At 43.4% G+C, this 12,458-nt stretch overlaps 1 protein-coding gene across 1 annotated transcript; it reads left to right on the plus strand.

The window, feature by feature from the left end:
* The first annotated feature begins 2,542 nt into the window (after positions 1–2,542).
* LOC125506291 (FtsJ-like methyltransferase family protein) lies at positions 2,543–4,672 on the plus strand. Its single transcript, XM_048671142.2, has 5 exons — positions 2,543–2,704; positions 2,803–2,952; positions 3,030–3,131; positions 3,945–4,206; positions 4,293–4,672. Exons 1-5 carry the CDS (start codon positions 2,624–2,626, stop codon positions 4,400–4,402), a joined length of 705 nt encoding a protein of 234 aa, XP_048527099.2. The 5' UTR covers positions 2,543–2,623; the 3' UTR covers positions 4,403–4,672.
* Positions 4,673–12,458: the final 7,786 nt, after the last annotated feature.

Below are 12,458 nucleotides of genomic sequence, written 5' to 3' on the forward strand. Positions count from 1 at the left end.
ATCGGTCACAAAGTACTACAATGGTGCTCCATTTAATTTTTTTAGGGGTTGGTGGTCGATTTGATGTGTTTTGAGTAAGGTTTTTTTCAAGAGAGTCGAGTAAGGTTTTCTAGGGAAAATCCTATTCCACGCGCTTTGCGTCAAACTGCGATGAATCGCACAGGTATCGCGACCTAGCAAACGACTTGGGTTGGCCCATCTGTAACGTACCTACAGTTTTCAGGTTCCAGTTTTGGGAACCTTCTAGACGATTCCCAGCCGGTTTTTACCGGTTTTGGGAACCTTCTGGAAGGTTCCTGAACATGTTTTTTTATTTCTTTTTCTCTCTGTTTTTTTCTTTTTCTCTTTTTCTTTTCTTTTATTTTTCCTTTACAAGTTAATTTATTTTTTCAACAAAATTTCAGCAATTTAAATGTTCGTATTTCTTGAAACTTGTTTATTTTCCAAATTTTGTTCCTATTTTCAAATTTTGTTCAGAAATTTCAAAAAAGTTTTTGTATTTCAAAATGTGTTCACTTCATTTCCAAATATATAAATATATTCAAACAAGTTATAAAATTTCTAAAAATATTTCCTAATTTTGTTCACTAATTCAAAAAATATCAGATTTCAGAAAATGTTCTTGCTTTCAAAAAAAATTCACAAATTAAAAAAAGTTCATGTTTCAAAAATTGTTTGCAAATTCAAAAATGTTAGGGAAATTTCATAAATTTTTCGTGTTTTTATTAAATTGTTCATTTTTAGAAAAATGTTCGCATTTTTACGAAAATATTCATGTTTCCAAAAATTTGTTCGCAAATTCAAAAATGGTTGGCTAATTTTATAAATTGTTCGTGTTTTCAAAATTTCAAAAAATGTTCGTATTTTTTCAAAAAGTGTTGTGAATGCTTTTGTTCGTTGTTTTCACACCTATTCAAAAAATGTTCGGGCATTAAATCTTTTTCTCATTTTCAATAATTGTTCGCCAATTGCAAAAAATGATCACATTTTCATTTTTTCCAGAGTTTCAAAAAATGTCCCAGTTTCCAAAATTGTTTGCAAGTTTCAAAAAATGTTTGTGTTCAAATTTTGTTTAGGAATTTCAAAATATGTTCGCGTCTCCAAATTTTGTTTTGGAATTTGGAAAAATGTTCCCATTCCAAGAAATCTTCATGATTTTGAAAAAAAGTTCCGGTTTTTTAAAAAGAGTCTTTAGAAAAATTGTTCAGAAATTTGGAAAGAGTTTGTGTTTCATAGAACATTCTGTTTTTTGACTTAAAATGTTTTAATGTCAAATTTTGTTAATTCTTTTGAAATACGTTCGGGGTTTCAAAATTAAATCCTTCTTGTTAAAAAATAAAAATTTAAAAATGTGCTCTAATATTTTGAAAAATTATTCCAAAGTAAAAAATAACTCCTTCATAAATTTTGTTCTTATTTTTCGAAGACTATGTTTGTCAAAATATGTTTGAAATTCCAAATTTTGTTCTTGTTTTTCAAAGACTATTTTGGAATTTCACATTTCTTCAAAAATTCTTGTGTGTTTTCGAAATGTGTTCAAATTTTCAAAAATATATATGCTATTGTACATGTCAAGCAAATAACAACAAACTGGGAATATCACGCAAAGGTAAGTTGTGAAATATGTTTGCGATGCATTTTTCTTCACATGTGGCCATTTACTTTAGTGGTAAGCAGCGCTACGGAGCGGAGCGACGTCCCGTGCTCGAATGCTGCGGCATCTCTTTTGATTTTTTGATTTTTACTGCTGTTAACTACTGTTAACTACTGGCGGTGTGTCTTAGTGGGCTGGCCGAGCCACACGGCTCCTGTGTGCGTCGCTCTCCGTATTCGCCGCAGAATGCGGCGAGACCTCCTATTGAACGCCCGCGTGCATCGAACGGTAGAGCTTTCGCTGAAAGCGCGCAAAAACGGGCCGGCCCATTGGCAGCGTCGAACCTAGAATTCAGCAAAAACAAAACATGCCGTGCGAAGTAGAACTCCCGACCTCTGGTTTTAGAAGACACTTGGTAACCACTCGAACTTGTATGATAGAATGCTAAAATGCAGCGCTAAACTTTTAAGTACCTATCTACAGTAGCATATCCGTCTTTTTTCAAAAAAAAAACTAACATTCATGGAAAAACTGTGAACAAAATTTATTAAAAAATGCGAAAAATATTTTAAAATGTGAACAAATTTTAAATTCAAAGCAAAAGAAAAAACCGGGACAAAATAATTGAAAACTGGCCAAAAGAGTGAAAAAAAACTGGAAGCAAAAAACCATAGAAGAAAAAACCCGCAAGAAACAAGGAAACAGTAGGGAACCAGATCCGTACGTGGGCTGGCCCAAGTGGGGACTTGCTTCAGCGAAGGCTCGTCCTCTTGACGCCTGCGGGCGTCAAATAGGATCTGCCGAATGCGGCGCATATGAGGTCCCGTTTTCTAGGGCATCTGCAGCTCATCTGGTTTGGCATGTCAGCCCAAACCAGGCCCGTGAGACATGCTCATGTTAGCAGCCCATCCATGCGAACCACAGACAGCAAGGCCCGCCCGCTCCCGCGAAAACGGCCTAAAACCCTAGCAAACCCGCGTTCACGGCCGTCCGTTCTCCGTTCGCCGCCGCGCCGCAATCGTCGGGAACATGAGCGGCGCGACGGGCACCGCCGACTTCTTCTACCGGGAGGCGCTGCGCCTCGGCTACGTCGCCCGCTCCGCCTTCAAGGTCAGCACCGCCTCGCTCCTCCGGCCCCGCTCTCCCTCCCCGCGCTCCGCCTTGGACCAATCTCTCACGCGTCGCGCTTCTATTCCCCGCTGCTGCAGCTGATCCAGATACAGAAGCAGCACAAGCTCATCGCCCCGGGCGCCGCTGTGCTCGACCTCGGGTGCGCCCCCGGCGCGTGGCTCCAGGTGGCCTGCCAGAACCTGGGCCCGCTCGAGAAGGGCGGCCTGGTCGTCGGCGTCGATGTCAAGGTTCGCCAATCTGCTGATGCTGTGATTGATGGGCGGGGTGTCGGGTCTGATTTTGGTGCTCGGTTGTTGCAGAGCAGAAGGTGAAGGTCCCCTCGGCGCACTGCGACTCGCGGGTCAGGACGGTCTGCACCGATGTGATGGCTCTGATGAAGCAGCAAGCCCGAGCCATGTCGCCGCAGGTTCGATAATAGACTGCTTTTTTTAATCTACTCGATGGAATGGAATTCGGCTGGATGTGTATTTTGTGTAGATTAGTGGAATTATGTACTGATTAAATTTGTGTTATTCTGAGTTTGAAATGTGGCTTGATTGGTTCAAATTCATGACATCTTTGCACTATAAATCCATATATTGGGACTATTTTCACAGAAGAAATATAGTCCCGAAGAGTTCTCCCAAAATGGTATCGGGGTTTATTGGCTGACAGCCTGACAGTGCTTGTTAGAAAAGAACTGTTAAGTAAACCAAATTTAGTGCCATGAGTTGTTAAAATATAACCAAATAATTGTAGTTTATCCATCAGCCATCATATATGTTGCATAACAGATTTTTTTTTTGAAAGAAAATGTTGCATAACAGATGGCAAAACACATACCTACAAGGTCGAACAATATTTACCAGAGAATGAAGCATCAGTTGGAGATATGAGAATGTAGCTGCATATGATGCTGCCTATTATGAAGGGCCAACATGTATTAATTAAACGGCAGTTTCTAGCCTTCTGTCAAAATCACAATATTTAGTTGATTGCTAGAACTTTTGAGACTGGTCTGTTTTATTTGTCATCAAATATTTGGCCGAACTATCTGTCGTGTCCACCCCTTAAAACTATGAAGCTTCACTAATCTCAACATTGAAATCACCAGTGCCTGATTTCATGGTGGATGATTAGAAATACCAGATCAAGGACTGTCAGCTATATTTGTGCTGTTGATCTTGATTGTGGTTGCTCTGTTCATTTGTTGATTAATTGATGTTACTCTGTTGTACAGGAACGAGGATTTTCTGTGATATTATCCGACATGTGTCCGGTAGTTTCAGGGATCACAACCAGAGATGAAGCTATATCTTGTGAGCTGGGCATGCGTGCGCTCTCGTTGGCAGTTGGTAAGATAAAGTTCAAAGAATCGGCTGACTATCGTGAGACTATGGAGAGGTTTCAGAGCTCCACGGGCTCAGATCCTGATGAGGACGGTGTTCTTAGACGTGGAGGCAGCCTAGTAATCAAGTTTCTTGAGAACGAGGATATACCAGGTAGATCTTACAAGTAGATTTTGCTTTACTATTGCTTGCAGTTGACATCATAGCAACATGAATGATTGTCTATTGCCCTGCTGCAGGGTTTAACAAATTTTGCAAAGAGAAGTTTAAAAAAGTATCTCTCCTGAGGCCTAAGGCGACGAGGTCTAGTTCGAGGGAGATCTACATGATCTGTGAAGGTTTGCGGTAGAAGATTGGCCACCACTCACCTCCCATGAGATCCTGCAAGCTTGTGCTGAGCAGAGTGGCTGGACCGAGAACTCTACAAATTTGCCGTTGAGCTCTAGGCGTGTAGGCCTGAGACGATGCTAACTTCATCGGCAATTCATGATTATTGAGTTGAGGAAACTCGATGATATCTCTCCTGGAGGTGATTTGGTTTGGTGCCTTTGTTAAAGAACAGCTGTATTGGCTTGCCTTCGTGCTTTTAGAAGAAAAAAGGTTGTACTTGTTTTGATAACCGTGTTGATTCGTCTCTAACCTGTGTGCTGTATCATCTGTCTTTCTAGGCATCGTGTTTTAATATTGTTTCTTAGCGAATTTGCTACAGTACATATTTAGGGACTGTTCGGATTACCTCCGCTCCACAGCTCCCACTCCCGGAGCGGGTGGAGTTACAGTGGAAAAATGTGGAGCGCCTGTTTCCTAGCTGCACAGCTCCTGGTATTTCGCGGAGCAAGTGGGATTCTGAACAGGGCCTTAGATAAAACATTCTGGTTGCTCTGAAATTTCTCTTGAGCGCGTTTGGAAATCTTGCTTAGAAATGACTTGGTGGTGCCCCCTTCCGGTTGCTTGGAGACTGTTTTTTTTTAAACACAGTACAATAGAAGTTGATCGCATACACGAGCATATACTCACCCATATGAATGCATGCATGCACACCCTATCTCTATGAGCACTTCCGAGAGACGGAGTTGGCATAGCATCTTGAGATAATAATAACAAAATCAAACTGGCTAAGGCAGCAATTTTTTTCCTAATTTTGAAATTATTCACTTGCAATGAAAATTTACCAGGAGACAACGCCTGTAATTGGGGATCCTATTGGGTAAACTTCCTTGTGCCCCGTTTTTCTGCCGCATTTACCGGGACGTTTCACGAAACTGGGCCGATCGCCCTCTCCTCACCGTGTTGTGCCTTTTCTTCCTCTAAAAAGAAATGCCTCTCATCTCTCTAGGGGACCGGAACCGGAGCGGCGAGGCTGTCTCCTCCGACCTCTCCCCTGGCGGCCATGAAAGCCAGCGGTCCGTCATGATAGATTGCTTTGGATCGGATAGGCTAGATTCTCCGGTAGACCTATCTTCTGCCTGTCCAGACGAGCTCGATCCAGCGCCGGCCATGGTGATGTGGTGACGGCGGTGTCATAGACAGAGAGTGGATGGCGGTGGTGGTGGAGCTTCCCGTGAGCACCGCGCTAACCCTAAATCGGTATGGAATATCGGTGGGGTTTGTGGCAGCAGTGAACCTCGTGACTCGTGCCCCAGCCCCCACCTCTGTTAATATAGCACGGGTCACAGGGGCCCACCAACCATGGTTTGGTTGGGCGCCCCCGATGAGGGCACGATGCAAGGGCCTGTTCGACCCGTTGGGTTCGAACGGGGAAGAGATCGACCTAACAACTTCATCACAAGGCGCCAAGTACATGTCTGCATATCTGCATGTGGCAAGCCAAGTGGTAAAAAGAAGTGGTGGTCCTTGGCTCCACGAGTGGCTGATCAGCGGCAGGTGCGTGTGGGAGAGATACAGATGACCTCAGATTTTTTTTATTTTTTTAGGGAAATATGGCCTCAGAATGTGTATCAATTTGTGAACGGGGAAGAGATCAACCTAACATTCTCCCCCTTGATCTCAAATTTACTTTTAATCTTATACTTTTTAGTTTATTTGTTTCATCACATATTGGTATATAGAGCATGTTTCATCGTCACAGCTTAATTGCCAATAGAATCATACAGCTACAACATACGTTTTGTTCAGAAACAAATTCTATTCCTTTTGGGCCTATCCAGGAATCATAAGGCTTTCCCTTAAACCCATGTCGGCTAAGTGTTCCTTGAACACATTGGGTGGTAAGCCTTTCATTAGCGGATCCGCAAGCATATCTTGTCCTTATATGCTCGAGACTTATAGTTTGATCCTGGATTTAATCTTTCACAACATAATACCTTATCTCTATTGTTTTGGTAGCATTACTCGACTTGTTGTTGTGAGCATAGAATATTGTGGGCTGGTTGTCACAGTACATCTTTAGTGGTTTGTGAATACAATCTACCACTTTCAAGTCGGGTACAAATTTCTTTAGGCATATCGCCTGTCCCATGGATTCGAAGCATGCTATAAATTCTGCATACATCGTGGATGATGCAACTATCGACTGCTTGGAGCTTTTCCACGAAATAGCTCCCCCAGCGAGAGTGAAGACGTATCCTGACGTGGATTTTCTATCATCCCTGTCCCCCGTAAAATCTGCGTCTGAATACCCTTTTATCTCTAGGGAATCACTTATGTATATTAGCATGTAGTCCTTCGTGCCTTGCGCATAACGCAATGCTTTCTTTACCATCTTCCAGTGCTCCATGCCTGGATTCTCTTAATATCTACCGAGTACCCCGGTGATAAAAGCTAAGTCAGGGCGAGTGCACACGTGTGCATATTGTAAGCTGCCAACTGCCAAAGCATATGGTACTGCTTTCATTTGATCGATCTCGTACTGGTTCTTGGGACATTGGAATTTCCCAAAACTATCGCGCTTAACTATAGGAGCAGGTGTGGCTTTACTCGCATGCATATTATACTTTTTAAGAACCTTTTCTAAATATGCTTTCTGCGATAGTCTTAGGACTCCATTGTTCCTATCTCGGTGAATTTCTATACCCAAAACATATGATGCTTCGCCAAGATCTGTTATGTCAAAATCTGAGGATAAGAACTTCTTTTGTTTTTTGTAATAGACTAACATCACTGCTAGCAAGTATAATATCATCCACATACAAGATTAGGAAAATATATTTCTCATTTTTAAACTTTGCATAAATGCAGTTATCCTCAATATTTTCTTTAATCCAAAACTTTTAATCATTTGATTAAACTTTAGATACCACTATCTAGAGGCTTGCTTTAACCCATAAATGGATTTTTTCAGGCAGCATCCCATATTTTCCTTGCCTTCCATGACGAAACCCTTGGGTTGTTTCATGTAGACATTTTCTTTTAAATCACCATTCAGAAATGCCGTCTTAACATCCATTTGATGTAACTCTAAATCAAAATGAGTGTCATTATGATTCTGAAGAAATCCTTACATGAGACTGGAGAAAATGTCTCATTGTAATCTATCCCTTCTCTTTGTGTAAATCCTTTTGCCACAAGTCGAGCTTTATACTTTTCTACATTCCCTTTAAAGTCATACTTAATTTTGTATACCCATTTGTAGCCTACTGTTTTGGCTCCTTTAGGAATTTCCTCTAAATCCCAAACATCTTTGGAACTCATCGATTTCATCTCGTGTTCCATTGCCTTCATCCACTTCGATGAATGAGGGCTTCTCATGGCTTCTTCATATGAGGTGGGATCTTTTTTTGTATGAATTATTTCCGTGATATAAACTTTATAATCAGTAGAAATAGCTGACTTTTTGTGTCTTGTAGACCTTCTAAGGGCCTCAGTTTCTGGCACATTTTGTGCCTCAACTTCTAGCACTTCTTCTAAATTTGCTGCTGCACCTCCCTTTCATGCTCAACAACGGGTTCAGTCGGCTCCTGGTGGACAGGTTCCGGGTCTATCCCCATAGTTGTCATGGGTGGAGTTGCAACTGGTAGTGAGAAAAATGGCTCCTGAATCATCGGATTAGGTGCATGCACCCTCTTCTCCTCAAGATCAATTTTCCGAGCTACCATGCTCCCCCTCATCATTTTGTCCTCTAAGAAGACTGCATGTCTTGTTTCTACAAACTTTGTATATCTGTCTGGATAGTAGAAACGAAAACCCTTTGGTCTATCTGGATAGCCAATGAAGTGGCAACTCACTGTTTTGGGATCTAACTTTGCAATGCTTGGATTAAACATTTTGGCCTCAGCAGGGCACCCCCACACCCTGAAGTGTTGTAGGGAGGGCACCCTTCCTGTCCATAGCTCGTACGGTGTTTTGGGCACCGACTTGCTTGGTACTCTATTGAGAATGTGAATGGCGGTTTCAAGCGCCTCCATCCATAATCCCAATTGCAAGTTGGAATAAATCATCATGCTGCGCACCATATCCATAAGTGTACGGTTGCGCCTTTCAGCTATTCCATTCTTTTCTCCCAGAGTGGGATACATTAAAAGCACATGAGTTATCATATCTTTTTCTTGCAAAAATTTCTCCCGCCATACGGGATTATTGACATAATATTATGTCAGCTTTACCCTGTTACGCAGGTATTTTCCCAGACTTTTTCCCGCCATGTGGGTTTTATCATAATCATCTTTTTCCCGCCATGCAGGTAATTCGTTGTAAGGGAACATAAATGCCGGAATTGGCTCTTTTGATTGCATATTCAATCATCAAATTTAGGAATAGATCCAAATGCTCTTTGACACACATGCTTGATCCGACGTTGGTCAAATTAAACACGCATGTTGCTTGTTTCATCTCAAATCATGTTGACTGAAAAATCTTCTTCATAGAGAGTACATGAAAGACATTCATCAACCAAGACTCTCAATGATCTATTTCTTTTCTTTTGATGACATTCTTTAGAGAGAACATACTCCCTCACGTTAAAACCTTTCTTGGTCATCTTTCGGGTCACATGTACCCAGCCATTCGCTTTCACGAATGAAAGCATGGAAAACTTTTAGTCTAAGAAAACTTAGCCAATAATCAACAATAATGGGCATAAAAATAACCCTACGTTGGTCTGGTTAAAAGAAATGCACATTAAACTTTTGAAACTTTCTTTTATATTCTAAATCACCGTTGTGGCAGAATTAGAATAAACATCATCCTTCTACATTAATTCCATATCACCGTTGGGCGGAAATGGAAATAATGCATATAACTCATAAACAACGTGATGATAGTATTTCTATTAAACAACTTTGCTAAGAATTAATCATCATCAACGAGTTTATTGCAACATGAACAAAAAATATAAATTTCTCTAGTTCAAGAGCATTTTATTGATCTTTATTGGTTCTTTGAAAATTGATCACTTTGATACAAAATTTATCAGAGATTTAAACTTTGAACATAAGACTCATAGAATTATAGCACTGTTATCATCAACATTGGTCAGAAAATAACAATACCATATTTTAACTTTAAAACAAATATTTTTTGTCATAGCGGAAACTATTTGCATCTTATTTCACCCACAGGGGAAAAACATTGCTAAGAGCATTTCTTCCAATTAAATTTTCCCGTTGGTTCCAATTTAATTGGAGGATAAAACTTTTATTTTGCAGCGGAAACTTTACAATATTCTATTCAATAATAAAACATGATCATGTTATTAACAACGTTGGTCATAAAAAGTAACATAATCATATTCATTTTAATAATCACTTTTAACATGCTCTTAAAAAACTTAATTGTTTTTAAACTTTTATTTTCTTTGTAAAAGAGCACTATTAGTTATTTACGCAGCGAAAAAAACATGAATAAAAATTCATGGACTTTTTATTTTTACAGAAGCTTTTCTTTGACCAAATAAAAATTCATGAACTTTATTATTTTCTTTATAAATTGCATGAACATTTATTTTTATGAAAATTTTCTATTTTCATTTTCAGAAACTTTTTCTGTTTACTTTGCTATTTTCTAAGTAAAATTTTCATTGGAAAAATTTGCATAGAAAAACTATTTGACATCTGTCCAAAAACTGGACAAAAACTATAAAAAAACACGCAGCTTCAGCCAGCCTCGGCCTAGCGCGGGAGGCTTGCAGCGGCCCATGGCCTGCTCCTCCGCGCACTCGCGCGAGCCGGACTCGCCTCAGTCTGGGCCAGCGGCCTCAGCCCAGCGCTGCCTCCTCCTCTTTGGTCCAAAAGGCCCAGCGCCGCTTTAGGTTTTTGATTTACACTGTCCGTGGAGATCTGACGGCCATGCGCGCGTTTCGCTCGAACAAAACAGGTGAGCGAGGGAGAGTGGAGCGCAGCCTCGGTCAATCCCTCCCTCCCCCGCGCCGCTCGCGCGTCTCCGTGCCCGCCGGCCACGCCGGCGAAACCCGCCGCGCTGCGCGAGCCACTTATTCCCCTCCTCTCCTCCCTCTTCTTCTGTTCCTCTCCTGTCGGGGAAAAAGGGGCAGCGCCCTGGTCGGCTACTCCGGCCACGGGCGCCGGCGGCGAGGGCCACCGCGCCGCGCCGCACTGTGCTCTCCTTTTCCCTTCCCCCTTCTCTCACCCATCCACCACAGCCTCCTTCGTGCAGAGATAGAGAGACGTGAGAGGCCCGGCGCCATCAGACGCAGCGCCCCCGCTGATCCCTTTGCCGGCATGCGCGAGCACCACGAGGGTGAACGCGCCGCCGTCAAACGGCTTCGTGGTGGTGCCCTTTGCCCCGTCTGGGGTAGTTCTTCGTCCCCGCACCTCAGCTTGCCGATGCGTGTGGGGATCGAGAGGAACAGGCGCGGCCTTGTGGCGGCGCACTTTGCCGGCGAGGCCCGAGGCCCTTCTCCGGTGAAACTTTGCCCTATCTAGGGTTCTTGGGGGAGGGGATTTCTTTCTGTGATTTCGTTTCAACCAAAAAAGTCTAACCCGATTTGGCTGATACCATTGATAGATTGCTTTGGATCAGATAGGTTAGATTCTCCGATAGACCTACCTTCTGTTGGGGAACGTTGCAGAAAACAAAAAATTTCCTACGGTTTCACCAAGATCCATCTATGAGTTCATCTAGCAACGAGTGATCGGATTGCATCTACATACCTTTGTAGATCACGCGTGGAAGCGTTCAAAGTACGGGGATGAGGAAGTCGTACTCGACGTGATCCAAATCACCGGAGATCCTAGCGCCGAACGGACGACACCTCCGTGTTCAACACACGTACAGTCAGCGTGACGTCTCCTCCTTCTTGATCCAGCAAGGGGGGAGGAGAGGTTGATGAAGATCCAGCAGCACGACGGTGTGGTGGTGGATGCAGGGCGTCACCGCAGCAGGGCTTCGCCGTTATACTTCGAGAGGGAGAGGTGTGGCAGGGGAGAGGGAGGCGCCAAGACTCAAGGGTGTTGCTGCCCCCTCCCTCCCCCCTTTATATAGGCCCCCTAGGGGGTGCGCCGGCCCTAGGAGATGGGATCTCCTAGGGGGGCGGCGGCCAAGGGGTGGAGTGCCCCCCAAGCCAGGTGGGGCGCCCCCCCACCCTAGGGTTCCCAACCCTAGGCGCATGGGGTGGGCCAAGGGGGGCGCACCAGCCCACTATGGGCTGGTTCCCCTCCCCACTTTGGCCCATGGGGCCCTCCGGGATGGGTGGCCCTACCCGGTGGACCCCCGGGACCTTTCCGGTGGTCCCGGTACAATACCGGTGACCCCGAAACTCTCCCGATGGTCGAAACTGCACTTCCTATATATTATTCTTCACCTCCGGACCATTTCGGAACTCCTCGTGACGTCCAGGATCTCATCCGGGACTCCGAACAACTTTCGGGTTACTGCATATTCATATCTCTACAACCCTAGCGTCACCAAACCTTAAGTGTGTAGACCCTACGGGTTCAGGAGACATGTAGACATGACCGAGACGGCTCTCCGGTCAATAACCAACAACGGGATCTAGATACCCATGTTGGCTCCCACATGCTCCTCGATGATCTCATCGGATGAACCACGATGTCGAGGATTCAAGCAACCCCGTATACAATTCCCTTTGTCAATCGGTACGTTACTTGCCCGAGATTCGATCGTCGGTATCCCAATACCTCGTTCAATCTCGTTACCAGCAAGTCACTTTACTCGTACCGCAATGCATGATCCCGTGACCAGACACTTGGTCACTTTGAGCTCATTATGATGATGCATTACCGAGTGGGCCCAGAGATACCTCTCCGTCATACGGAGTGACAAATCCCAGTCTTGATCCGTGTCAACCCAACAGACACTTTCGGAGATACCCGTAGTATACCTTTATAGTCACCCAGTTACGTTGTGACGTTTGGTATACCCAGAGCACTCCTACGGTATCTGGGAGTTACACGATCTCATGGTCTAAGGAAAAGATACTTGACATTGGAAAAACTCTAGCAAACGAACTATACGATCTTGTGCTATGTTTA

The sequence above is a fragment of the Triticum urartu genome, chromosome 5A, assembly GCF_056163025.1.
Source record: "Triticum urartu cultivar PI428250 chromosome 5A, HENAU_Tu73, whole genome shotgun sequence".
Classification (NCBI taxonomy): domain Eukaryota; kingdom Viridiplantae; phylum Streptophyta; class Magnoliopsida; order Poales; family Poaceae; genus Triticum; species Triticum urartu.